Source organism: Sus scrofa, chromosome 10, assembly GCF_054392235.1.
Source record: "Sus scrofa isolate SSC_HxYL_T2T_F1_AM1 chromosome 10, Sscrofa_HxYL_maternal_Yorkshire_Landrace_v2.0, whole genome shotgun sequence".
Classification (NCBI taxonomy): Eukaryota; Metazoa; Chordata; class Mammalia; order Artiodactyla; family Suidae; genus Sus; species Sus scrofa.
Genome location: NC_139392.1, coordinates 52,267,834 through 52,295,490, shown reverse-complemented (window position 1 = coordinate 52,295,490; position 27,657 = coordinate 52,267,834). Strand labels below are relative to the sequence as shown.

Sequence of the window (27,657 nt, the reverse complement as noted above, 5' to 3'; positions counted from 1 at the left end):
TGCAAACAATGCAACTGACAAGGGCTTAACCTCCAAAATATACAAACAGCTTATACAACTCAACAGCCAAAAAACCCAACAACCCAATTGAGAAATGGGGAGAAGAACTGAATAGACATTTCTCTAAAAAAGACATACAGATGGCCAACAGGCACATGAAAAAATGCCCAACATCACTAATTATTAGAGAAATCAGATCCCACGTTGCTGTGGCTCTGGTGTAGGCCAGTGGCTACAGCTCCGATTCGACCCCTAGCCTGGGAACCTCCATATGCTGCGGGAGCGGCCCAAGAAATAGCAAAAAGACCAAAAAAAAAAAAAAAAAAAAAAATTAAATTAAAAAAATAAAAGGAAAATAAATTAGAAAGAGTTTAAGAATGAATGTGTACTTTAAACTGTAAATTAAAATAAACTTTTATTCAAAGCATTTTTTAAACTTACAGCATGTTTATTCTTATGCTGTTAACTCTGCCAAACTACAACTTAGCCATATGAAGCATAAACACTTCAAAAATTTGAATGTAAACCACATTTTTAAAACAAAAAAGTCTTAACACACCCCAAATTTTAGATGCCAATGTATTTTTGTCCAAGTACATAGCTTATATCAAAAAAAAGAACATTTTAAATATTTCCATAGCAAATAGTTGCAATAATTTCTTAAACTTCCAATGTGACAAATTACAAAATGTTTGTGAACAGAACTATTATAGTTGACAAAAGCTGACCGGAGAAACAAATACTCTTTCTTACTTTTGAAGTCCTTAAATTTTATTTTCTGTGAATAGACAAGTATTTTTATTTTTAAAATTCTTAACTGTCCTCTAGGTAAGTTCATCAAATTTTAAATTTCCCAAGACTGAGGAAGCTTTTTTATAATTCATTTAAGTCATATTTGAGAGGAAAAATTTTAAAGAAAAATGTTGAAACTGAAACAAGAAAATCCAGATGCTATAGTCTCTTACTCTGCTTCTCATAAGTGCTCCATGTTAAAATTCTATATACCAGATTACAGACAAAATTCTTAAGACCATTACAAATATAAATTCTCTTATTACAAAAAAAAAAAAAAAAACCCTCAAGATTTGTAATTTACTGTACAGAGGAATTACATTTTTAAAGTATGTCCTCATCATACACATTATTTGTCACTATCATCTTTCACACTTTAGTTCCATTTCAAGAATTTATATACCTCCCATCCCCCATGGCTACATATTTTTAAACTATCTGTGTACTGCGAGACATTGGGATATTTGGATAAAGAAGCCTACATTTTAGATAACGTTTAAACTACATCTGTAGGCTACCACTTCAATTCCAAAAAAAAGAAAAAAGGGCGCTGAAGAGGCCATATTTCCCTCTGTTATTCTGAGGTTTACTCCAATTAAGCAATCTAAACTTACCATGCTATGCATGTTATGTAGTTTCTGCTTAAAACAAAAGCTAAGATGGAGGTTTATGCCTACGTAAAGGAAGTGAACTACTCTGCTGTTGATTTTTCTATTCGTGCTTCAGTACATAAAATGGTGTTCAAAAACTTCATCTATTTGGAAAAAATGATTTAAAACCACCACACAAGTTAACACACTTGCAGTTAAAACTATTCCAGAAGCAAGTTAACACACTTGCAGTTAAAACTATTCCAGAAGCCTGCTTATTTGAGTTGCTACTATTTTCTGCAGTGTTTAACTGATTGCTAAATTTAGTGAAAACAAAATAGCTTGACATGTTATTCTGAAGTAAAGCTAGAAGGTGGCTTTATGCACTGAAAATATAGACAGACTTCCATTTGCTAATAAGTCTAAACAAGCAGTACATTTAAATTTAGTGTTTGCTAACAAAAGATCTACAACAGTTCACTACAAAACAACCCTGTAGGTGTCCCTTTCATTAATTAAAATCCAAGTGCCAAATCTCATTACAGGGCCCATTACATTAAAAAAAAAAAAAAAAAACCAATTACCACATTACCTAGACTTTGCAAGATTAATCATTCAATTTCAGCAAATGAGAAATATGAAATGTGCAAAAGTTCCCAAGTTACCAAGCTAGGGATGACAAGTGCTTTCAAGCCGAAACATCATAGCAAATTGTAAAGCCTCAGAAAGATAAAATAAGGCTGACTTAACTCCAATTTTGAAAATGCTGAACTGCTGTCCATCTTACCAAGCTCTTCAAATATCTATTTTCTTCCAAGGTCCATAAGTTAGAAAGTCTTCCAAAACAGTCAGTTTTCCATTTTTAGCACACTATTTTGCAATTTAAAAATATATATCTTACACACATATCTTATACTTTCTTGCTTGCTTCAGTGTTTACAGTATTGTTAAACATACTACTATACATTGTTTAAAATGATCTTATAAATAATCTATTTAAACCTTCTTTGGCTACATGTACCATGTTCTCTCTCTCTCTCTTTTTTTTTTTCTCCACACAAGTGTCTTACTCAGAAAGTGCTTCCTGTGAGAACTGCTTCCAATGAATGCCTTAAACTTGCAAAATCTAGCTTCCCACAATATGTAGTATTCTACCCTGTACTAGAAATCCCATATTTACAAAATACTTTAAACTTTACAACAAATCCATGACCGTACAAAAAAAGTGCAATTCTCTCTCACCCCAACTTCTGGGGCAATGACATTCTTCATAAATTTCTACAGAATAGCAGCCTATGATAAGCAAATAAGGTGCTTTAGCTTATGCCCAAGGATCTACTTTTTAAGTACGCCGGGCAGTACTTTTGTACAGTGGGAGAGTCAGTGTTCAGGCTACTGACGGAGTGGCGCTCCAGTCAGGTTGGCGAGCTCGATGAGAGCCAGGGCTCCGTGCAGGCGCTCCCGCTGCTCCTGGAGCCGCCGCTGGGCACCGCTTTTTTCGTCATCTTCCCCATCAGACTGAAGGTACTCCAGAGGGTCTTGCTGCTCCTGATCGGCCTTCTGGACCAGCTTTCCTTTTAAGGTGGGGGTACGCTGCTCTCGTGTTTCCCAATACCTGTATGAAATGCAGCCACATTGGTTATATAGGACATGTAACATTCGCCAATGTTCACTTTTCTTTTCTTTCTTTTTTTTCTTTTTTTTGTCTTTTTGCTATTTCTTTGGGCCGCTCCTGTGGCATATGGAGGTTCCCAGGCTAGGGGTTGAATCGGAGCTGTAGCCACCAGCCTACGCCAGAGCCACAGCGACGCGGGATCCGAGCCGCGTCTGCAACCTACACCACCGCTCACGGCAACGCCTGATCGTTAACCCACTGAGCAAGGGCAGGGACCGAACCCGCAACCTCATGGTTCCTATTCGGATTCGTTAACCACTGCGCCACGACAGGAACTCCCACTTTTCTTTTTTTTAAAAAAAAAAAAGGGAAGGCAGGCATGGGGGGGAGTTCCCCTTGGAGCTCAGCGGAAACGAATCTGACTAGTATCCATAAGGATGCAGGTTGGATCCCTGGCCTCGCTCAGTGGGTTATGGATCCAGTGTTGCCGTGAGCTATATGTAGTGTAGGCCTCAGATGCCCTGCAGATCTGATGTTACTGTGGCTGTGGCATAGGCCAGCAGCTACCGCTCCTGCTCCATCCCTAGCCTGGGAACCTCTATATGCTGCAGGTGCGGCCCTAAAAAGACAACAAAGGAAAAAGAAGGGACAGGGGTCTTTACTACAGTGTTATTTTATCTCAGGTATTTCAGCTTATAAAGCTATAAAGTGAATTTCACATATATTACAAGTATTTCCTATAACATAGGAAAAACATTTCATGTTCAGGAAGTTGAAGGATTTGTTCAGATTTCCAAAATCAAGTGGCCCTTCTGGGTCTCCTCCTCAACTCTCTGATCTCATGGTTTTGTCATTAAACTATAGAAAGAGTAGAATAATCATTAGAAAACTATTTATCCTAACTGGAAATGGATGAGAGTGTCTCACAGAGTTAACTAGGAGAAAGTTTAAACCCATAAAATGTGAAAAATGGGTTAAAATGGGGAACACACAGAGCTTACTCAAAAATTTCAGAGTGCTCTCATTATTCTATTATAGTCGACTGATAATTTGTAAGAGAAAATGCAGATGGTCCACCTTTTTGATAACCAAAGAAAAGTATATTTAAATGACAGTACTGTTATTTATAAAAATGTCCATTCAAAGGCTTATATATTCATGTTCATGGCAGCTTTATTTGTAATAGCCAAAATGACCTAAAGGCCCATCAAGAGGTGAATGCGTAAACAAGTGGAGGTGCATCCATACAAGAGATTACTGCACGGCAATAAAAAGGAATAAACTGATACATGCAACAACATGAAGACTCTCAAAATAATTATGTTGACTGAAAGAAGCCAGACAAACAGGAGAACACACTGTACGATTCCATTTGCATAAAACTCTAGAAAATTTGAACTATAGTGACAGAAAGTAAATCAGGAGTTCCAGCTGTGGCTGAGGGGTAACAAACCCAGCTAGTATACATGAGGATGTGGGCTCGATCCCTGGCCTCACTTAGTGGGTTAAGGATCCGGCGCTGCCATGAGCTGTGGTGTAGGTTGTAGATGTGGCTCGGATCTGGCGTTGCTGTGGCTGTGGTATAGGCTGGCAGCTGCAGCTCCAATTCAACCCTCAGCCTGGAAACTTCCACATGCCACAGGCATGGCCCTAAATTAAAAAAAAAAAAAAAAGAATGTAGATCAGTGTTGCTTGGAGAGGAGGGCAAAGAGATGCGGGAACAATGGATTACAAAGGGACATGAGGGGAGTGCCCTTCGTGGCTCAGTGATTAACGAATCCGATTAGGAACCATGAGGTTGCAGGTTTGATCCCTGGCCTTGCTCAGTGGGTTAAGGATCCAGAGTTGCCATGAGCTGTGGTGTAGGTTGCAGACGCAGCTCAGATCTGGCATTGCTGTGTCTCTGGCGTGGGCCGGCAGCTACAGCTCCTATTCGACCCCTAGCTTGGGAACCTCCATATGCTGCGGGAGCAGCCCTAGAAAAGGCAAAAAGACAAAAAAAGGCGGGGAGGGGGGGACTTGAGGGAACTTGTGACAGTGATGGGTATGCTCATTAGCTTGACTGTGATGACGGTTTCATAGGTGTCTACATATGTCAAAATGCATCAAAATAATTTGTATAAACACTTTAAATGTGAATGATGTATTGTGTGCCAATTATACTTCAACAAAGCTGTTTTTAAATTTACATATAAAAAAATAATACAACTACCAGATTTCAAGAAATCCAGACTATTCAAACTGGAAGAGTTTTGACAACACTCAGCAGCATAAAAAGAGAAATACAAACAGTTCAGTATGACTTGAAGGACAACTAGAAAAAGAAAATAAGCAAAAGGTGAGTTTAGCAGGGTCAGCAGAGATCAGCTAACAAAAAGCTTAGAATGCTGCAAGAAAGGGCTTAGGCTTCATACTGAGGATCATGTTAGCATTTTAGAAAGACCCCGCTGGCGGCAGCATGGAGAATGTGCTGAGGAGACTGAAGTGGTTGAATGTGAGAGTTGTTAAGGAAGTAGAATCCATAGGTCAGTCAGTGAGTAGATGGGAAGAAAAGACAATAAACACAAGAATGACTAATACGTTTCTGGATTGGGCAAAATGAAAGATAATGAGCCAACCAGGAGAAAGAGGGAGGAAGGAAGCGAGGCAGTGCTCCAGACAAATATAACCCCTGCTGACCATCCCCAGGGAAGACAGCCACTGAGCAAATAAATAAATGTGGGATGGAGGTTTTGAGAAGGAACATACATTTTGTTATACAAGCATCTATCAAGTGGGTTTAATAACCTTCTCTGGTTTTGGGGGGGTAGTGGGCAGGCTAGGGAAGAACTCCCTGAAGTGATGTTTAACCTGAATAAGAAATGAAGAATGGGAGTTCCCGTCGTGGCGCAGTGGTTAACAAATCTGACTAGGAACCATGAGGTTGCAGGTTCAATCCCTGGCCTTGCTCAGTGGGTTAAGGATCCGAGTTGCTGTGAGCTGTGGTGTAGGTCGCAGACGCGGCTCGGATCCCACGTTGCTGTGGGCCTGGCGTAGGCCGGTGGCTACAGCTCCGATTCGACCCCTAGCCTGGGAACCTCCATATGCCTCAGAAGTGGCCCTAGAAAAGGCAAAAAGACAAAAAAAGAAAGAAAGAAATGAAGAATGAGCAGAGGAGCTAAATGAAGAGGGAAGGGAACACAAAGGCCTGGAAACAGCGGATAGTGGTGTTGAGAGACAAGGAGCCCAGGTGGCCAGAGACAGTCACATCGCTGGAGGGAGGTAGAGCCGCATCCACAAAGTGAGGGACTCTAGACTTTATCCTAAGTGCAGAGGAAGCCAGTGAAGCTAGGGAGTGGTACAGTCACCTGTTGCTGGTGTGTATGCAATAGATGACTCCTTAACTCAAAATATCCTTAGAGAAAAATGTTTTATACTAGTCTCCTTGTTGCCATTTAAAAAAAAAAAAAAAGCTAAACTGGATGCTTTGGGGGATTTTACTTTAGAAGAAACTCTAATGAATACTGGAGAGGGTGTGGAGAAAAGGGTACCGTCCTACACTTCTGGTGGAAATGTAAATTGGTACAACCACTATGCAAAACAGTATAGAGGTACCTCAGAAAACTAGAGAACTACTGTATGACTCAGCAATCCCACTCCTGGGCATATATCCGGATGAAACTTTCATTGAAAAAGATACATGCACCTATATGTTCATTGCAGCACTATTCACAATAGCCAAGACATGGAAACAACCCAAATGTCCATCAACAGATGAATGGATTAAGATGTGGTATATATACACAATGGAATACTATTCAGTCATAAAGAAGAACAAAATAATGCCATTTGCAGCAACATGGATGGAACTAGAGACTCTCATACTAAGTGAAGTTAAGTCAAAGAAAGACAAATCCCATATGTATCACTTATATCTGGAATCTAATATACGGCACAATTGAACCTTTCTACAGAAAAGAAACTCATGGGTTTGGAGAACAGATTTGTGGTTGCCAAGGGGGAAGGGGAGGGAGTGGGATGGACTAGGAGTTTGGGGCTAACAGATGCAAACTATTGCATGTGGTATGGATTAGCAATGAGATCCTGCTGTACAGCAGAGGGAACTATATCTAGTCACTTATGATGGAACATGATGGAGGATAATGTGAGAAAAAGAATATATATGTGTATGACTGGGTCACTTTGCTGTACAGTAGAAATTGACAGAACACAATAAATCAACTATAATGGAAACAATAAAAATCATAAAAAAAAGAAGAGACTCTATAGTTTCTATCCCTATCATAATCAACACATATCTAAATCCAATATAAAGAAAATGAAGAGGGCTGGCACTAATGACAAACAAAATACAATCAATACATATACAACATACTTTTCAAGTGGCGTAAACTCTTACTTTTAAGATAAACCGTGGTCTAGGCACTCAGACCAATTAATATCATATAATAGTTTTCTATCACCCACAGATCCAAGTACAACTCCCAACAATTCTGTGGGTTTAAGGAAATAAAGTGCCATTTCCAGTTATTTTATAAAATGTGTATAAAAGCAATTTATTTAAACTGAGAGAACTGTCAAAGCCCCCGACATCAACCCCTACACTGGGCAATATCCTGCAACAGAGGCTTACTTTGCCAACCACTCAGCGGCAGCCTGGTTGTCCACAGCCTGGGGCTTACTGAGAGCATCTGTAGGCTCCTCTCGCTTCAGCCTGGCATAAGGATGCTTCGGACAGTGGCGGTTTGCGTGGGTGAATCTGCTTAGGCAGCCTTCAAAACACAGAAGGAAACACTGATCAGAATCTGGACATCAGCAGAGATGGAAAATACTCAGCTTCACTGGTATTTCAGAAGAGTCAATTAAGATGATGAGTTTTAGCATTCTGTAACTCAGAGAAGAAGAAAAAAAATAGAACCCTAAACATGGTATTATCAATGCTACTGAGAGAAATGTAAAGACAGCTCTTTCACCTCCTGGTCATCACCATGTAAATAAATGCATTCCAGCCCACTGGAAAGTGATTTATTAGCACAAGTCACGAAAATGTTCAAAACCTCTGACTCGGGAATCTCATTCTTGGAATCTACCATTTAAAAACATCCCAAAGGGTGAACAAAGCTTTAAGTAAGAAAACATGCCCCCTCACTTTCGTAACAAGCAAATTTTAAAGCAAATATTCCATATCTAACATTGAGGCAATCACCAGTGTAGGAGCTGAGGCAAATCCACTAGATGCTACACTTGTAGCAACTGACAATAGCAGGAAGACCATGGAGCAACAGAACAAAAGTACATTGTATTTCAAATACAATAGTGTAAAGATACACATAAGAAAAACATCTTAAGAAGGTGTGGTTAAAAAAAAAAAAAACACTTAAGAAAAATGTTAAGAAATTATTAAAGACAGCAGTGTTGAGATGGTAAAATCCACCCCACCGCCACCCCTCCTGTACTGCAAATTTAGAACATAAAGCGCTTCCTTCAGTTTAACAGTTTAAAACCAAAGTAAAAGCCTACTCTAAAGGCTACGTTTACTTTTACAGATTTTTTTTTTCTTACTGACGACAAAACTGGATATAGCATTTTTAACTGCCCTTGAAGATTTTTATCTAAAAAATAAGTTTTTTTAAATTAATCACTTCCCAGAAATTGAGCATGGATCCCAGTTAGCAAGGAAGAAAACATACGATGAGGCTCTATAAAATCTTCATGAAAAATCTCCCCCCAAAATGCAAGCAAAAGATATTTTTTTAACTTTCAACCCACAACAGGTTAGCCCGTAAACTTAACTCCTAACATCATACCATTTTCTGAACAAACAAAAGGTTTCTCTCCGGTGTGAAGACGCTGATGGGTTTTGAGCTGTCCACTTTGAACAAAGGCTTTTCCACAGTCTGGATAGTCACACAGGTAGGGTCGCTCACCTAAGCAGATGGACGTTATACATTATTTCTGAGACAATAAAAGTGAGAAAGGCAAGGGGCAGGGAGAGAGATTCATGACTCTGAACAACAACAAAACATGTCACAGCCCCTACAGAGCTGCAGGTAGAGGTGCCAAGGACAGCACTCCCATGAAATCAAGCAGCTGTTCAGTTGGAAGCAATAATTGCTTTAGGCCTTGAGTCTTTTAGGTTCCCGGGTTCAAATCCTTGAAGTTATCATCTGTGGCTTATCCTGTATTTTTTGCTCCCCACGATTCAGTCAGCTCTTGCAGATTCTTTGAAAAGTCTCCCACTCCTGCTTTTTCACTGCCATGTCTCCTGGTCAGAATGGAAGCCCTTTGGTTCCAAACCTAGCAGGCTTCTAGTCTCTCTCCCTGCACAGTACTCCTGGAGTTTCCTAGTCTAGGGGTCGATTCAGAGCTGCCAGCCTATGCCACAGCCACAGCCACACCAGATTCAACCTGCATCTGCAACCTACACCACAGCTGAAGGCAATACTGGATCCTTAACCCACTGAGCAAGACCAGGGATCGAACCTGCGTCCTCATGGCTGCTAGTCAGATTCGTTTCCATTGAGCCACAATGGGAACTCCTCTGCTGACTTTTAAGTGGTCCCTTAATATATGCACTGTAGCTACTGGGTTAGGGGACAGGATTTATCTTTACTTTCCTCCTAGAGAGTCATTCCGGCTATGAGGCAGTACCCCATCATCTGCTCCTTGAAATCCCTATCTTTTCTGCCCATTCAAATCTTTCCACTCCAGAAGGCGCTCAGTGAAACTTCTTCTACCTCCTCCTGACCTCCAAATGACTGAGCTACATATCCCTTCGCTAACTTGGTATCCTATGTTGTTTATGTATCATGATACTCTTCTCTTTCTTTTGTCTTTTTAGGGCCACACCCATGGCGTATGGAGGTTCCCAGGCTAGGGGTCGAATTGGAGCTGTAGCTACTGGCCTACATCACAGCCACAGCAATGCCAGATCCGAGCTATGTCTACGATCTACACCGCAGCTCATGGCAATGCTGGTTCCTTAACCCACTGAGTGAGGCCGGGGATCGAACCCACATCCTCGTGCTTACGCGTTGGGTTCATTACAGCTGAGCCACAACAGGAACTGCCGTGGTACTCTTCTTATACATAACACCTTGTCCTCCATTTCAATTCCTATACACAACACAGGGCTAACTCAAGCAAGTACTTGAAAAGGTTGATGTTCAATCATAATTAAACTTATTTCTTTTTTTTCTTAAGGCCACACCTACAACATATGGAAGTCCCCAGGCAAGGGATCAAATCAAACCTATAGCCGCCAGCCTATGCCACAGCCACAGTCACACAAGCTCCAAGCTGCCATCTGTGACCTACACCATAGTTTGCAGCAATGCAGGATCCTTAACCCAGTGAGCGATGCCAGGGATCGAACCTGCATCCTCACAACAATGTTGAGGGGAGAGACAATGGTGGGTCTAAGCTACAACAGAAACTCCTAAACTTATTTCTTGAAACCACTAAACTATTTCTTGTAACCCACTGAGCTACAACAGAAACTCCCAAACTTATTTTTTGAATAAACTTTCTTTGTTCAAGGATTATACACTCGTTCTTCCAATATGATTCAAAGAACAGTAATGAGTTTTCCACAAATTCCTCATTATTTAGAAATGTACTAAATGAGGAGCTCCCTGGTGGTCTAGTGGTTAGGATTCAGCACTTTCACTGCTGTGGCAAAGGTGCTATCCCTGGTCTGGGAACTGAGATCCCACATGAAGCCACTGCATACCATGGCCGACTTAAAAAGAAAAAAAGAAAGAAAGAAATGCACTAAATGAATGGGACAGTCGGACACAACTGAATAAAACATAGGATACAGTTATTGAAAAAAGTAGGAGAAAACCTTTTCAAAAGCATACACTATTAGAGCGTAACTATACCATGGAGATCTTGGGCTCAGTTCCGGGTATACTGCGTGGTACGCCTGGAAGTACTGGGTGACACACAGTGGGTTAGTGGTTAATTCAGGACTGGGACCTTTTGATGATGCTGTCTGGCCTTGAATGTTATCTACACTGGCAACATGTACTCTACAGCTGTGAACCACTTACTTGGAGTTATTTCAGAGTAAGTAGATTGTAAAAAATATAAAAATTCTCAAAAATCAGATTCGCAAAAGTCAAAACCTCTTGGCCACCTTAGTTTATAATGAATCAAGGAGTTCTCATTGTGGCTCAGCAGTAACAGACCCAACTAGCATCCATGAGGATGTGGGTTTGACCCCCGGCCTCACTCAGTGGGTTAAGGATCTGGCATTGCTGTGAGCAATGGTGTAGGTTGCAGACATGGCTCAGATCTGGCATTGCTATGGCTGTGCTCTTAGGCCAGCAGCTACAGCTCCAATTCAACCCTTAGCCTGGGAGCTTCTGTGTGCCGCAGGGGCAGCCCTAAAAAGACCAAAAAGGGATTTAGCTAAGAAAATGATATTCTAACATGTTATTAAAATGTATCTTTTCAAAAACTGAAAGATAAAAAGAAACAAATATAGAGGAACAAATAGGGGACTAAGGGTTAAAAGCACAAGTTCTAGACCAATAATGCCCAAGAGAAATAGAAATGAGAACCACTTCTAGTAGTTACATTAACAAAGTAAATGAAACAGGGGAAGTTAATTGATAATATACTTTATTTAACCCAATATATCTAAAATTTTATTTCAATTTATAATAAATATCCAAAAAAAATGGAGTTCCCGTCATGGCGCAGTGGTTAACGATCCAGCGTTGCCGTGAGCCATGTGTAGGTCACAGTCGTGGCTTGGATCTGGCTTGCTGTGGCTCTGGTGTAGGCCAGTGGCCACAGCTCCAAATGGACCCCTAGCCTGGGAACCTCCATATGCTGTGGGAGCAGCTCTAGAAAAGGCAAAAAAAAAAAAAAAATTATCAGGGTCATTGTTTACCCTCCTAAATATATTTTACACATACTGCTTATCTCAATTTAGACAGGCCACATTTCAAGTGCTCAGTAGCCACATGTGCTATTATACTGGCCAGTGTAGTTCAAGAGTTAATGGTATGAGAAGTTGTAAGTCAGCAGTAACTGGTTTCCTTGGGTGCTTCCATTTCCTCATCCATAAATTATTTGGCATAATTATTAGGCTCCTTCTTCTGGGGCCAGCATTCTCTATGGAAAGAACAAGGCCCTCCCTGCCTCTCTCTCTCTGTCTCTCTCTCTCTCTATACACACACACACACACACACCCATATGACATATATATAGGTCTCTGTATAGTATTTTAAATGCAAATATAACTTTTCTCCACAAATAAAGACGTATAACAGTCTTAGGATAGCTGCCTATATAATACATTTAATTCTGAAAAATTATGCTTCACCTTAGATTTAATGGTTAGGTTAAATACTCTGATAGCACACAGAAGAATTTAGAAATTCTATTAAAAACTTGACAATTATTGATTTAGGATTTGGCCTACAATTCCATTTTGGCAATTAGACAGCTTAAGGGCCTATCAGGTAAAATACCAAATTTAGTAGTAACATTCCTGTGACAACTGCATTAATTACCATGATAACTTTCTAAGTCACATGATATCAATGATCAGAAAACCATTCTTCCTCCCATCAAAAGAGAAACTGACCAACACAGTACCTGTTTTAAAAACTTTACAATAAGGAAATGACAAGGCAAACTAAAAAATTAATGGCCCAAACATCAAATGAGCTTTCAGTAAAGTATCACTTTTGGGATTCTCTAAAATTTGCTCAACCTACCTGTATGAGTCCTTTTGTGCGCCTGGAGCGATTTCTCCCTTGGAAACACCCTATTACAGATGTTACAACGGATTCTGCTGGACGAATGCTCTCCTTCATTGATTAAATCCCGTACAGTATCCGCTCTGGGTCTGCCACGTCGGATTCCATCCTGTTAACAATTTGTATAAAATAAAGATAAGTTCTCGGAGTCTACTCATTAAAGCAAAATGTCATACAGGCATACCTCATTTATTATGAGGTTTCACTTTATTGTACTTTGCAGAAACTGCATTTTTACAAATTGAAGATTTGTGGTAACCCTGTGTTATTAGATGATGTGCATTTTTGAGAAATAAGGTGTTTTTTAATTAAGGTAAGTACTTTTTTTTTTTTCTTTTTTTTTAAGTACTGCACCTACTGCATACAGAAGTTCCCAGGCTCGGGATCAAATCAGAGCTACAGCTGCCGGCCTACACCACAGCCACAGCAACGCCAGATCTGAGCCACACCTGTGACCTTCACCACAGCTCATAGCAACGCCGGATCTTTAACCCACTGACCAAGGCCAGGGATGGAACTGCCTCCTCGTGGATACTTGCCGGGTAAATTACCGCTGAGCCATAATGGGAACTCCTGCACATCTTGTTTTAAGACATAATGCTATTGCATACTTAGGAGACTACAGTATAGTGTAAACATAATTTTTTATGGCCCAAAAATTCATGTGACTGGCTTTACTGCAGTACTGGCTTTTTTGCAGCGGTCTGCAACTGAACCCACAAGATTTTCAAGGTATGCTTGTAAATACTTTTTTAAAACCTTTCTTGGGAGTTCTTGTCATGGTTCAGCAGAAACGAATCTGACTAGCAACCATAAGGATGCAGGTTCCATCAATGGCCTCGATCTGTGGGTTAAGGATCCATCGTTGCTGTGAACTGTGGTATAGTTCAACGATGGAGCTCAGATCTGGCATTGCTGTGGCTGCAGTATATAAGCCAGCAGCTACAGCTCCGATTCAACCCCTAGCCTGGGAACGTCCATATGCTCCAGGTGCAGCCCTAAAAAGACAAAATAAATATAAAATAAAATAAAACAAAATCTTTCTGAGTGACATCACTGAAACGGCACAATAGGTAGTTCTAAGGGTCCATCCCTCCACAGATCACTGAAAAATTGGCCAAAAACTGTCAGAATCAGCTCTGCCACAACTCCAAAAACTAATCAGAGATTTATAGCAACACAGCAAACACTCGATCAAGAAAAAGGCAACATAACAGAGAAGGAAAGCTTTGTCGTGCTTTTTACTGCCCTTGGCCCTCTCCCTCCCTGCAGTGGTCTTTGAAGACAACTGCCTTCATTCTCAGTGTGGAAACCTAGACCCTGGTTCAAGACAGAAGGGAGAAGACTTTATTCCGAAATAACTGTGTGTGTTATTTTGACCAGCCTGGGGGCTACCTGAAGGTCTAATGCAAGAGGCTTGTCTTTTCTTGGCCTAACTCAGAACTCTCTCTGGGCAGAAAAGCAGCTACATGAAAGGGCATCTCTCAAAAACCTTGAGAATAGGCCAGTAATGACTTGCTGCCACCTGGGGGAAAAGATTTCAACTAAGGCACATAGACATACCAAAAGCCTGGGAGGAAAAGTTTGAGAGATAATTTCTTTGGGAAATTAGGGCATTTAAAAGTGCCCACATATCCTAAACGTGGGACTTTAGGAAGCCACACACTTGCCCAGGGCAGGAAGCATGCTCAGAAAAGACCCGAAAAAGGGGGAAGGGGAGAGGGATACATTGAGAATTTGAGTTTAAGATACGCACCGCTATATAGAAACTAGATGAACAAGGACCTACTACTGTATGGCACAGGGAACTATATTTGATACCTTATAATTACCTATAATTGACAAGAATCTAAGGAATATATGTATGTATGTATGTATATAAAATACATATATATAAAACTGAATCACTTTGTTGTACATCTGAAACATTTTATTTTTTCTTTCTTGCTTGCTTTTTTTCTTTTTTCCTTTTTTTTTTTTTTAGGGCCACACTTGCAGCACATGGAAGTTCCCAAGCTAGGGGTCGAATCAGAGCTGTGGCCACCAGCCTACACCACAACAACAGCAACATCAGATCCAAGCCGTGTCTGTGACCTACATCACAGCTCACAGCAACACTGGATCCTTAATCCCCAGAGCAAGGCCAGAGATTGAACCCACATCCTCAGAGGTTCATTACTGCTGAGCCACAATGGGAACTCCATTTTAAATCAACTATACTTCAGTAAAAAATAAACAAATAAAAGACTTGAAAAGAACCTAAGCTTGCACCTCTGGCTAATCTTTAGGCTCAACACAAGCAGGAAATGAAGGCCAAGACAGTTGTCAGTGGTCTGACTAAGCATACATGAAAAGCCATAGCACAGAGCCATTCTGCACAGTTAGAAAAAGTTTCCCTTTTCTTTCCTCCTTTTCTTCTTTTTTTTTTTTTTTTTTTTTTTTTTTTTGCAGGGAAGGAGGAGTTGTCCAAGCATTCAGGGAAATCTCTCAAAATAGGAGCTGACCACAAGCTAAAGAAACTGATTTCGGAGAATGAACACAACAAAGAATAGAGCTTAGAAAAACAGTTTAGAAAAGTCACCAAACTGGAGTTCCCATCGTGGCTCAAAACAAACCTAACTAGCATCCATGAGGACATGGGTTCGATCCCTGGCCTAGCTCAGTGGGTTAAGGATTTGTGTTGCTGTGGGCTGTGGTGTAGGTCACAGACGTGGCTCAGATCCCGAGATGCTGTGGCTCTGGTCTAGGTCGGCAGCTATAGCTCCAAATGGACCCCTAGCCTGGGAACCTCCATATGCTGCCAATGCGGCCCTAAAAGACAAAAAAAAAAAAGTCAACAAGCCACAAACCATAGCACACAACAAATGCAAACCCTGACGAAAGAGAAGTATCTGACTTCCAGAGTTACTACACTATAATATTCAAAACATCCAGTTTTCAACACAACATTACAAAGCATGCAAAGACAAAACTATAGCCTATACACAGGAGAATAGACACAGACCATGAAGAAGCCAACATTGGACTTACTAGACAAAGATGTTAAATAAACTGTCTTAAACATGCTAAAAGAGGTGATGGGAACCATGGACAAAGAACAAACAAAAGAAAACCAGAAAAACACTATTTCAACAGAGACTGTAAATAAAGAAACAAAAAAAAATTTTCGGCCACTACCCACAGCATATGGAAGATCCCAGACCAGAGACTGAATCTGAGCCACAGCTGCAACCTACGCCACAGCTGCAACAATGCTGGATCCTTAACCTGCCACATCGCTATATTAACTGGAATATTTTTTTAAAAAACAGTCTTGAATTTCTGGGTGTAAAAAAATCCCAAAACTGAAATGAAAATAAATCACTACAGAGTCTTAATGGGAGATTTGAATGGGCAGGAGGAAGGGATCAACAAATAGGTCAACTGAAATTATCCAGTCTGAGGGACAGAAAGAGAAAGGAATTAAAAGGGCCTAAGACACCTACAGGACATCAAGTGTCTTATGGGTCCATTTGGGATGCTATAACAAAATAACACAATTGAGGTAACTCATGAACAACAGAAATTTATTTCTCACACCTCTAGAGTTGTGAAGTCCGAGATCAAGGTGCTGGCACAGTCACCTGAAGGACTACTTTCTGGTTCACAGCCAGCACCTGTTTGCAGTGTCCTCATAAAGGCACTAATTCCATTCATGAGGGTTTCACCCCATGGACCCAAAGGCCCCACCTCCTAACACCATCATCTTTAGGGGTCAGGATCTCAATGCACAAATTTTGGGGTTTTTTGCTAGGCTTTTTTTTTTTTTTTTTTTTTTTTTTTGCACTTGCGGCATATAGAGGTTCCCAGGGTAGGGGTCCAATAAAAGCTACAGCTGCCAGCCTACACCACAGCCACAGCAATGCCAGATATGAGCCGTGTCTACAACATACACCACAGCTCACAGCAATGCCAGATCCTTAACCCATTGATCGAACCTGCAACCTCATGGTTCCTAGTTGGATTTGTTTCCACTGTGCCACGACGGGAACTCCTCAATGTGTGAATTTTGGAGGAACAGCACAGCATCGAGCATACCAACATGCACACAACTGGAGACCCAGCAGGCAACAGCGAAAAGGGCAGCAAAAACATTTGAAGAAATAATGGCTGCAAACTTCCCAAATTTGTTAAGACACCCAAGATCATCAGTCAGCTTCATGGGGAATAAACACAAAGAGAAATACATGCAGAGACATAATCAAACTATCCAAAGACAAAGAGAGACTCTAGAAAGCAGCAAGAGAGAAGCAGTTCACTCACTGCACATATGAATCCTCAAGGATTAACAGCTGATTTTTTCGGAAAAACAATACAAATCAATGGGAAGACACATTTAAAGTGCTGAAAGGGGTAAAAAAAAAAAATCAAGCAGTCATCTTATAGTCAACAAAACTATCTTTCAAAAATGAGGAAGGAATTAAGCATTCCCAGAGAGATAAAAGCTAAGAGAGTACATTGCTAGCAGACTTGCCCTACAATAAATCTAAAGGTAGGTAGTTCTTTAGGCAAAAATGAAAGGACGCAGGACAATAACTCAAAGCCACACAAAGAAATAAACAACACTAAGTAACTACATAAGCCAGAAATACCATATTTTGGGTTTATAACTCCTCTTTTCTTTCCTATAAAAACGACAAATGCAGTTTCCACCGCAGCTCAGAGGAAACAAATCTGACTAGCACCCATAAGGACGTAGGTTTGATCCCTGGCCTCTCTCAGTATTGCCGTGAGCTATGGTGTAGGTTGTAGACGCAGCTCAGATCTCATATTGCTGGCACTATGGTCTAGGCCAGCGGCTATAGCTCCGATTCACCCTTAGCTTGGGAAACTCCATATGCCACGGTTCCGTCCTAAAAAGACACGCACACACACACACACACAGACAAATGCCACATGTATTTTAAAATTAATAAATTTTTGTTAATGGGAACACAATATAAGATGTAACTGTGACAACAGTAACAAAAAGGGAGAGGAACAGAGCTGTACAGGAGTAGAATTTTTGTATAACTGAAGCTAAGGTGGTATTAACTCAAAATAGATTGTTTTACATTTAAGAAGCTAATTGAAATTTCCAGGGTAACCACTAAAAACAAACAGAAAAGGAAACAAGAAAGGAAAGAAAGTGGTACACTATAAAAAAAAAAAAAAATCAAACCCAAAAGACAATAATGGAAGAATTGAGAAATGTAACATATAAGACACAGAAAACAACAAGACAGCAATTCTTCCTTATAAGTAAACACTTTAAATATATAGATTAATTTCTACAAGTAAAAAGCAGAGATTGTCAGAATGGATTTTTTTTTTTAATGAGCCAACTATATTCTATCTATGAGAAACTCACTATAGATTCAAAAGCACAAATACGTTTTAAAAGTGAGAGGGTAGAAAAAGAGATCACAATTATAAACACATACACACCTAACAACAGAGCCCTCAAAATGTATGAAGCAAAAATAAGCAGAATTGAAAAGAGAAAGAGTTCAAAAATAGCTCAAGACTTTCACTTTCAACTAACGGATAGGACAGACAGGCCAACAAAGACACAGAAAACTTAACACTATAAACCAGCTGTACCTAACAGACATATACAGAACATTCCACACAGAAACAGCACAATATTCATTTTTCTCAAGTGCACATGGAACATTCCCCAAAATAGACCATATGTTAGGCCACAAAGCAATTATCCATACATTTCAAGAGATTGAAATCATCCAAAACCTCTTACACAAGCAGACTGAAACTATACATCAGTAACAGATGAACAACCTGAAAGTTCATAAATGTGTGGAAATTAAACACACTCTTAAACAAATAGTGGTTAAAGAAGAAATAACATGGAACGTTAGAAAATACTTTGACACAAATGAAAATAAAAACACAACATATTAAAACTTATGGGATACATTTCTTGGACTAGAAGGCTTAATATAAGATACCAGTGCTACCCAAAGATTTACGTCTTCAATGCAATCCCTATTAAAATTCCAAAGGCCTTTTTTGCAAAAATGTAAAAAGCAATCCTCTACTCAATGAACTACAAGAGGCTCTACATAGGTAAAACAACATTTTAAAAGAAGAAAGCAGGAGGACTCATGCTTCCCTATTATAAAGCTTACTATAAAGCGATGGCAATTAAGACAATCTGGTACTGGCATAAGGAAAGCCATAAAGGCCAATGAAACAAATTGAGAATCAAGAAAAAAAATCTTATTCTATGGTCAACTGATTTTCAATAAGGGTGGACCACTCAATGGGGCAAGAACAGCTCATCAACAAATAATTTTGAAGTACTGGATTTCTACCTGCAAAAGAACTAAAATGGACCTGTACTTCAAACAATATACAAAAAATTAACTCGAAATGCATCATATTCCAAAATGTCAGAGCCGAAACTTTAAAACTCTTAAAAGGAAATAGGAATAAATCTTCATGACCTTGGATTTGGCAGTAGATTCTTAGATGTGGCACCAAAAACATAAGTAACAAAAGAGTCAATAAACTGCGGTTAACTTTAAAAACATCTGTGTGTCAAAGGACATTATCAAGAAACAACAGACTGGGATCTAATATTTGCAAATCATCTATCAGAGATAAAGTTCTAGTATCCGGAATATATAAAGAACTTTTACAACACGATAAAAAAAAGACAACCCAATTTAAAAATGGGTAAAGGACTTGAACATACATTTCTCCAAAGAAGTTATACAAGTGGCCATCAAGCCCATGAAAAGATGCTCAACAGCATTAGTCATTAGGGAAATGCAAATCAAAACCACAATGAGATCAATTATATCTCAGTAAAGCCCTAAGGGGTGGGGGGAGGGACCTTAATTTAAAAAGAGAAAGAGAGAGAGAGATACCACTTCACACCAACTATGTTATAGCCAAAAAAAAAAAAAAAAAGAAAAGAAAAGGAAAAGGAAAATAAGTGGGAAATAAAAGGGGTTTTTTTGGCAAGAATGTGGAGAAATAGGAACCTTCATTCATTGCTAGTAAGACTATAAAGTGGTTTAGTCACTGTAGAAAAGTCTAACAGTGTGATATATGTTATACACTTAGGTACATATACATTCACAATGGAATATATATAAACAAAATTTATTCAGCCATAGAAATGATACATGCTACAAGGTGGATAAACTTCAAAATCAGTACACTAAGTAGAAGCCAGACAGAAAAAGCCACATATTATATGCCTCTATCTAATGAAATGTCCAGAATGTGTAAATCCATAAAGACAGCAAATGGAATGGTGTATTTCAGAGACTGCCTGTAGAAGGGAAAACAGAGTAACTACTTAATGAATACAGGACTTTCTTTTGGGGTGATGAAAATGTTCTGGAACTTGATACAGGTGATTTCACCACACTGTGAATTAATAAATGTAATATTTTAAGATTTTTTTTTGTCTTTTGTCTTTTGTCCTTTTTTAGGGCTGTACCCGCAGCATATGGAAGTTCCCAGGCCAGGGGTCTAATTGGAGCTGCAGCCACTGGCCTACACCAGAGCCAAAGCCAGACCTGAGCCGTGTGTGTAACCTACACCACAGCTCAGGGATCCTTAACCCACTGAGTGAGACCAGGGATCAACCCCAAAACCTCATGGTTCCTAGTCGGATTCGTGCCACAACAGGAACTCCCTAGGATGGTTAATTTTATACTATGTGAATTTCAGCTCAATTTTGAAAAGATAAATCTAAACATACTATGGACTTTAGTTGATAATAATGTGTCAATTTGGTCCCTTAATTATAACAAATGTAACATCTCACACTAACATCCCCCATTGCTAACATCTCACAGCTAGCAGTGGGGGAACTGGCTATGTGGTTTACAGGAACTCTCTATACTGTCTTAACAGTTCTATATATCTAAAACTAGTCTAAAATAAGCTAAGTTTTTGTGTTTTGTTTCTTTGTCTTTTTCTAGGGCCAGATCCGAGCTGCGTCTTCGACCTACACTACAGCTCATGGCAATACCGGATCCTTAACGCCCTGAGCAAGGCCAGGGATCGAACCTGCAACCTCATCGTTCCTAGTCGGAGTCGTTAATCACTGAGCCACGATGGGAACTCCCAGGTAAGTTAAATTTTGACACATACAAGTTATATGGGAAAAAAATCATAAAAGTATCATAAGGAAAAAAAAACACAAAAGGATCATGTACAACTACATCCAAACCCAAAGATGCTTTTACTGCTCTCAGCACAAAAACCTAAAGCCTTCCCAAAGCTTAAAAAACATCAGCCTGAAACCTTGATAATAAGCTTCAGCAAAATTCCCTTCAATCAATTTTCACCTTGAAAGAAAAGCTCAATTTCAACATGGATAAGTTATCTTATAGGATAAGTCAGTTTTAAAACTTCATAGATCCTGGAGTTCCCTGGTGACTCGGTGGCTTAAGGATCTGGCATTGTCACTGCTGTGGCATGGATTTGATCCCTGGCCCGGGAAACTCCCGTATGCCATAAAAAACTTGATCCCTGGCCCGGGAAACTTCTGTATGCCATGGGTATGGCCAAAAAAAAAAAAAAAAGGAAAAAAAGAAAAAAATTTTTTTAAATCTTAGACATTAAAATCTATTTCCCCCAAGAGCCAAGAGGTAGAAGCAACCTAAACACTGACAGATGCATGAAGAGGAGTTCCCATCATGAACTTGACTAGTATCCACGAGGACGCAGGTTCGACCCCTGGCCTTGCTCAGTGGGCTAAGGATCTGGTGTTGCCGATGTGGCTCAGATCTGGCATTGCTGTGACTGTGGCACAGGCCAGCAGCTGCAGCTCCAATTTGACCCCTAGCTTGGAAACTTCCACATGCCTCAAGTACAACCCTAAAAAAAAAAAAAAAAAAAAAGAAAAGAAAAGAAAAAAAAAGCATGAATTAAAAAAACGTGATATGATTCAGCCTTAAAAACGAAGGCAGTTCTGTCATATGCTATAACATGGGTGAACCTCAAGGACATTATCCTAAGTGCAATAAGGCAGTCACAAAAAGACAAATACTACACTACATGATCCTGCTTACCTGCTTATCCAAAACGGTCAAACTCTCAGAAATAGAAAGCAGAATGATGTTTGCCAGGGGCCATAGAGAGGGAGAAGGGGGCGGGGGCTCCATGTGTATGGGTATAGAGTTTCAATTTCGCAAGACAATTCTGGAGCTCTATTACACAACAATGTTCATTTAGTTAATACTTAACAATGGTTAAGACTGCAAATCTTATGTTACATGTTTCTTCTCACAAACGAAAAAAAGAAAAAAGAATGTGGGAAAACACTGTAACGGATTGTACTATTGTGAAAATATTCACTCTCCCTCCCTCACTGTGGGCCCAGTGAGGTCAACTTGGCCATAGAACTTGCTTTAGTCAATAAAATGTGAATGGAAATTGCATGTGTGACTTCTGAGCCTTCAAAAGCCAGCGTGAGGTTCTACCATTTCTTTCCTCTCTGCCTTGAGAACCCCATGTCCCAGGAAGAGGATGTTCCTTCTGGGTCTCAGAATGAACAGGATGCAGAGCACACCTGCTGCTAACCTTCAAAGGATGTCATAACACAAGCCTTGCTGATTGGGATTTTGAGGTTGCATTCTGGAGCATGCTTTAGCCTAAGCTAACTGACTCAGGCACACTGTTAATAAACATTTGTTGATGGGATAAAGTTCTCATAAATTCTCCACAGTAGCTATATAAAATGTTGCTGGTTATGATTTTATCGTGAATTAATTTTAAATTTTGTTCTCAAAATACAGGTGATGGAGTCTGTTAAGAAAGAAATGGAACATGCAATAAGGTTAATTAAAAACTTTAGTGATAACAACTCCTCTTTCATGAAAGGATCATTTTCCTAACATTTTTTTAAATACATAAAAATATACTGTTGACTCTATTTGAAATAACCGATTAGTTATCTAGTATCAAAATTGTAACAGTATCCATTACTATTTTCTCTGTTTCTTGATTAGTTATCTAGTATCAAAATTTTAACAGTATATATTACTATTTTCTCTGTTTCTGGTTAAAAAAGCATTAACAAGCATGCTTAATAGTGGGGGGAAAAATTGAAAAACAACTTTTTTTAACCATTTGACTGCTTTCCAGTAACTCTAAGATCTTGTTTCAGCTACAAACCACATATTTACATTTTCCAAAAGAGAAAGAAAGAGCTGAAAAATACAATATAATACAACCATATACTGGTAAGACTTCACTAAGTGCATTCTTTCAACTAAGAAAATTAAGCAAAGCATCATCTAGTACCCCAAATAGATGACTAGAGAACACCTTTCAGCTAATAAAAAAAGTCAAAAAGAAATTCTGTGACCTCCTATTGCTAGTATGTGGCAACTGCTGCAAAGTTAGCTACTAGAAAGAAGCAAAATGATTAAAATTGTCAAAAAGATTTGCATTGAAGAATGCAATCTCAGTACCTCCAGAAGATAGGTTAGTGATTTTGAAAGTGTTCTCTAAAACATTTCCTGATAAAAGTTTTTCAGTTTTAAAAGTTATTTAATAAAATTTGAGTTGTTTCTCAAGCCACTTAGAACAATGTACACACTTACCTAGGCTTCAGAAAAGTTATATTCAAACTTAATTTAAAAAAAAAGAAAAATCCTTGACACATTTTTTATGCAATAAAATTCAAATAAAGTGTACAAACACAACCTAGAGGGAAAAGAAAAATAGATCTCAGAGGGAGGCACCTTGACAAAAAAAAAAGTAAATGATCTTATTTCCCTTATTAACTCAGGTTTAGATCCTAATTTCCTACAGCTCACATAGCTGCTTCCTAACTCTGTTCCCCACCTTGACCTCTCCGAACAACTTTCCAAGTCTTAATTTGCATCTGTCTATTATACTGTGCGTATTCCCACAAAGCATCTCAATTGAGATATAGGTGGTTATGCGTCTATTTCATAAGTCTACTTGCATCTTCTTAATATTTAAAAAATAATAAACCACTCAAGGCAACTCACACATGATATACTCAGAAGCAATTATGTATATGCAGATCAAGAGCAAGGGCTCTAAAGGTTCCAATCAGTTCCGCTACTTATCATATGATGCCTCCTAAACTTAATCTTGGAGACTCTAAGTCATCCTTTTTCATCAGGGAAACAAGGTAAATTAAAGAATTCAGAACCCTCACTAAGAATGCACTTAGTGAAGCCTTACCAGTATATGGTAGTATTATTCACAATTAAAGAATTCAGAAACAAGGTAAATTAAAGAATTCAGAACTCTCAACCCTACAGAGCCTGGTAGTTTGCTCTGCAAAGAAATAAATAATAAATGATGGCCACTACGTTCATATAACATGTTAACATGATGTTATGTTTAAACACGGTGGTGATCAAAAACTGCTCTGTACTAATCAGCTATTTGTAAGGCTATGTGCCTATATATCGAAAAGTGTTCAGTCATCGAAAGGGGAAAAGGCAGCTGGCAGGTCCTGAAGGGTGAATGGTACCTGAGGATATGCAGAGAAGCCAAGCCACACTGGCTCCAGAGTGAAGTAATCTCATATATGCAGTCTGAGTAGAGGGCACAAAGGCACAAGATGTGGAGGCCTGGACTATCTTATGGCAGAGGGAAAAGAGACCTGCTCTCTTCCCTTCCAGAATTTGAAGAGATAGTGCTAATATATAGAATTACATCCCAATTATCCCAATACTACTAAACAATCTTTTGATGAGGGGCCAAAACAAGTTGGTAGATGATGGATGTTCTTGCCTCAGGCAGGGGAGGCAGTGTTGGGCCAGAACAACAAGAAAACATGCAAGAGCTGACACCAAGTGTGCAGGACTTAAATGTTAACGCCTCCTTTGGGAGCAGTGGGAACAAATAGAGAGTAAATGAATGAAAATGTTGTTTTCAAATCCACAGCTATTGCCTTTAACCCAGGTTAGAGAAGGGAGTGAGATGGGGGTTAAGGACGCATGTTACTGGCAGCATCTATTTTACAAATGTGTCTCCCCTCTTCCTAAAACGTGAGCAGACTCAATCAGCATGATTCGCCTATGAAGCTTAAGGAGATAGAGAACTGCAAGCACCTTAGAGAAGCAAAACAAATTACTGAAACTCCCTATCTGCAGTCTGGAATATACGGATCACAGATCAAACTAGGAAACTTCCTGAAATGAAGGTATATTCCAGATCTTTCCCCCTCAAGCTGGAGAAGCTAAATGAATGAATTTTTGGAGCTGTACTTGGACTGCCTCATGGATAAAAGGACAAGTTAAAATCATTCCATGTAATAACATGAAACAGTTACAGTATGAATGACTGTGGGGAGGGGAAAAAAGTGAAATATATAAAAGCCTTTTCATTTTTACATGTTCTTCAGAATCTGAGGTATGTTTTACCTCTGAAAAGAGGTAGACAAAGTGGAAGTAAAATTCAAATCCATGCATTATTAAGCAACTTTTATAAAAGGTTTGTATGACGATAAGCCTGTTTCAGGCCAAAAACAAAAACACACACCTATAGAGTTCACTTATCTGTGGAAACATTAATTTTCTTCGATAACCCAAAATTAGATTCAGTTATGATTAAGAATAATAGATGCAAAATCTTCCACAAGTATTTGTGCATGTATGTATTTTAGATTCTCTCAACTATATAGCCAACTATGTTGGGGTTTTTTAAGTACTAAATATGTAAATACGTTAACACACACACACAAAATATCTAGGATACTCAGCCATCTCACTAAGGACTGCCTAGAGAAGGCACAATGTGTTTACAAACAGCGCTATTATGAGTATTTCTAACGCTTGTGCTTTCAAATTTTTACTGAAGTGCAGCTTCAGCGTTGAAGTGTGTCAGGCACATGGTTTTATAATTTTCTGTTTCTTCAATAACAATGACATTAGTAACAAAGTGTCTCAATTTCCTCTGGGCTCCAAACAGAGTTTCAACATCTTTGCTCTTGCGTGTAAAATGATAACCTAACTTGTTTCAATTTATACAGTATATAGATGTACTTATTCCAAGATGACTTGTTTTTCACCTTTAGCAAACTGCTCATCTTATACAGCCATTTAAATTTGAGCCTGAATATTAACCTTATATTAGCAGCATTCATTACACAAATACTTAAGTGAGCACATTTATTGAGCATTTACAGAGTGCAAGGTATTAAAGTCGAGTAAGTCCACCAGAAAGAAATAAACCCGGCACTCCCTGAGCTTACAGCCTATAGAGGTAAGTATATGTCAGCAGACAGACTCTCCCAAAACACGCTCAGGTCTAGGAGTCACAAAACTTCCACTATAATCCCAGCACTCACTCTACCTAGCTGTGTACCTTGGGGAGCTCCCTTCACCAATCCCTCTAAGCCTCAGTTGCCCGATTTCTTAACTGTAGGTTTGTACCAGGTAGTCACATCCTTCCCAGCTCTAAACCGGTAAGATTTCGAGCAATTCCAGGTCTGTGACAACAGCGTCCCATTCCACTGCGTGCTCTCAGAACCTAGCAAAGTTGTACGCTGGATGCATGAAACAACACAGCGAGGGCTCAATTCCCGCTGGGGAGGAATCCCCTAAATCCCCTCTTTTTCTTCGGCCATCTCAGCAAAGCATCTTTAGCAGGGTCGGGGTATCTGCGGTGATGAAGCAGAAACTGGGCAACCTGTCCCTTCCCTCACCCAGAGGAACAGTTCAAGGCCCGCGGCCCTTCTCTCCCACTTCCGCCAGAGCGGACCAAGCGGACTGCCGTACTACTGGCAGAGCCACTTGGCCGCGTTACTCCGCGACCCCAGGCCGCGCGCCAACCCAGTGCACCTGCGGACCAGTGGCTTCGGGTCTACTGGGCCTCCCCACCCCCTCTGGCCGGTGTCATGTGACTGAAGCCCCGCCCCCAGGAGCAATTTTTTGGCGCGCGGCAGTGACGTCAGCGTCCTGTCACCCGCCCCCGCCCCGCCGCCGCGGAGCAACCTCGCGTTTTAAACTCGGCCCCGCCCCACCCGCCGAGTCCGCGGGCGCTGCCGGCTGTCCGGCCGCGCCGTTAACGGGCCCTCGCCGCCCCGCGCCCCGCCAGCCGGTGCCGCTTACCTTGAGGTGGCCACTGTCCGGGCTGCTCGCTTCCTCCTCGTCCTCACCTCCCGAGGCGGCGGCGGCCGAGGGGGTGGGCAGGGGCGCGCCCCGGCCCCGAAGCCCCGAGTGCTCGGCGACCGCAGGCAGGGCAGCCGAGGCGGCGCCCCCGGCAGCCCCGGGGCTGAGCGTCACGTTGTGCGCGTTCTCACCCCAGCGCCACGGGTACACCATGAAGTCGCTGAAGCCAGGGCTGGTGGGGATGAGAGGCGGCGGCGGCTCCGGCTCCCCTCCGCCGCCGCATGTGGGCTTGATCGGGGTCGTCCTAATGACCGACACCAGCACCCGCTTCGGGGAGTCCTGGCAGAAGATGACGGGCGGCGGCTGCGGCGGGTTGTCCGCCATTGGCGCCTCCACACCCCGGATCATTGCCCGACCCGGATCCGCAGCCCCAGCGGCCGTGGGCCACACTCCCTGAGCTCGGGTCTGGCCCTTCGCTCCGCTAGCCCGCGCTGCTCCGAGTTGCCGGCTCTCAGTCCCGCCGGCTCATGGCAGGCGGACGTTTCCTGGAACCTTCCTGCGCCGCGGCCAACGAAAGAGCGGAACGGCTCGGTTGGCACCAGGCGGCCGGAGCTGGACCCCAACCCTGGGTCAGGCCGGTCCTCCGCTCTTCGTACCCCAACGCAGGCTGCAGCCGCGGGAAGCAGCAGGCGGCCCGCGTTGCGATGACAGGAAAGCAGGACGCGAGGCGCTGAGCCCCCGAAAATAACAACCTGCCGCCGGGGTCCCTGCTCCAGTTTTTC

At 40.8% G+C, this 27,657-nt stretch overlaps 1 protein-coding gene across 4 annotated transcripts; it reads right to left on the bottom strand.

Annotated features, from left to right (window-relative positions):
* Positions 1-396: 396 nt before the first annotated feature.
* ZNF367 (zinc finger protein 367) lies at positions 397-27,657 on the bottom strand. 4 transcript variants are annotated; one of them, XR_014818333.1, is made up of 5 exons: positions 26,876-27,657; positions 11,852-12,882; positions 8,805-9,870; positions 7,631-7,769; positions 397-2,997 (listed from the first exon to the last, which is right to left on the bottom strand). XR_014818333.1 is itself a non-coding variant. In XM_021064593.2 (5 exons), exons 1-5 carry the CDS (start codon positions 27,281-27,283, stop codon positions 2,775-2,777), a joined length of 1,041 nt encoding a protein of 346 aa, XP_020920252.1. In that variant the 5' UTR covers positions 27,284-27,657; the 3' UTR covers positions 397-2,774. The 4 variants fall into 4 exon arrangements, 2 of the variants coding, with proteins under 2 accessions (XP_020920252.1, XP_084837079.1); XM_021064593.2 differs by having other exon boundaries at positions 8,805-8,924; positions 12,732-12,882; XM_084980953.1 differs by lacking the exon at positions 26,876-27,657 and adding an exon at positions 21,848-26,647 and having other exon boundaries at positions 8,805-8,924; positions 12,732-12,882.

Bases quoted from the DNA above. Each gene is read 5' to 3' on its own strand.
- ZNF367 (XM_021064593.2), bottom strand. From the start codon at position 27,283: ATGATCCGGGGTGTGGAGGCGCCAATGGCGGACAACCCGCCGCAGCCG. The intron at 12,883-26,875 runs GTAAGCGGCACC...AATTGTTAACAG, and splicing joins CGGACAGTGGCCACCTCAAG to GATGGAATCCGACGTGGCAG. The intron at 7,770-8,804 runs GTATGATGTTAG...TGTGTTTTGAAG, and splicing joins TTTTGTTTGTTCAGAAAATG to GCTGCCTAAGCAGATTCACC.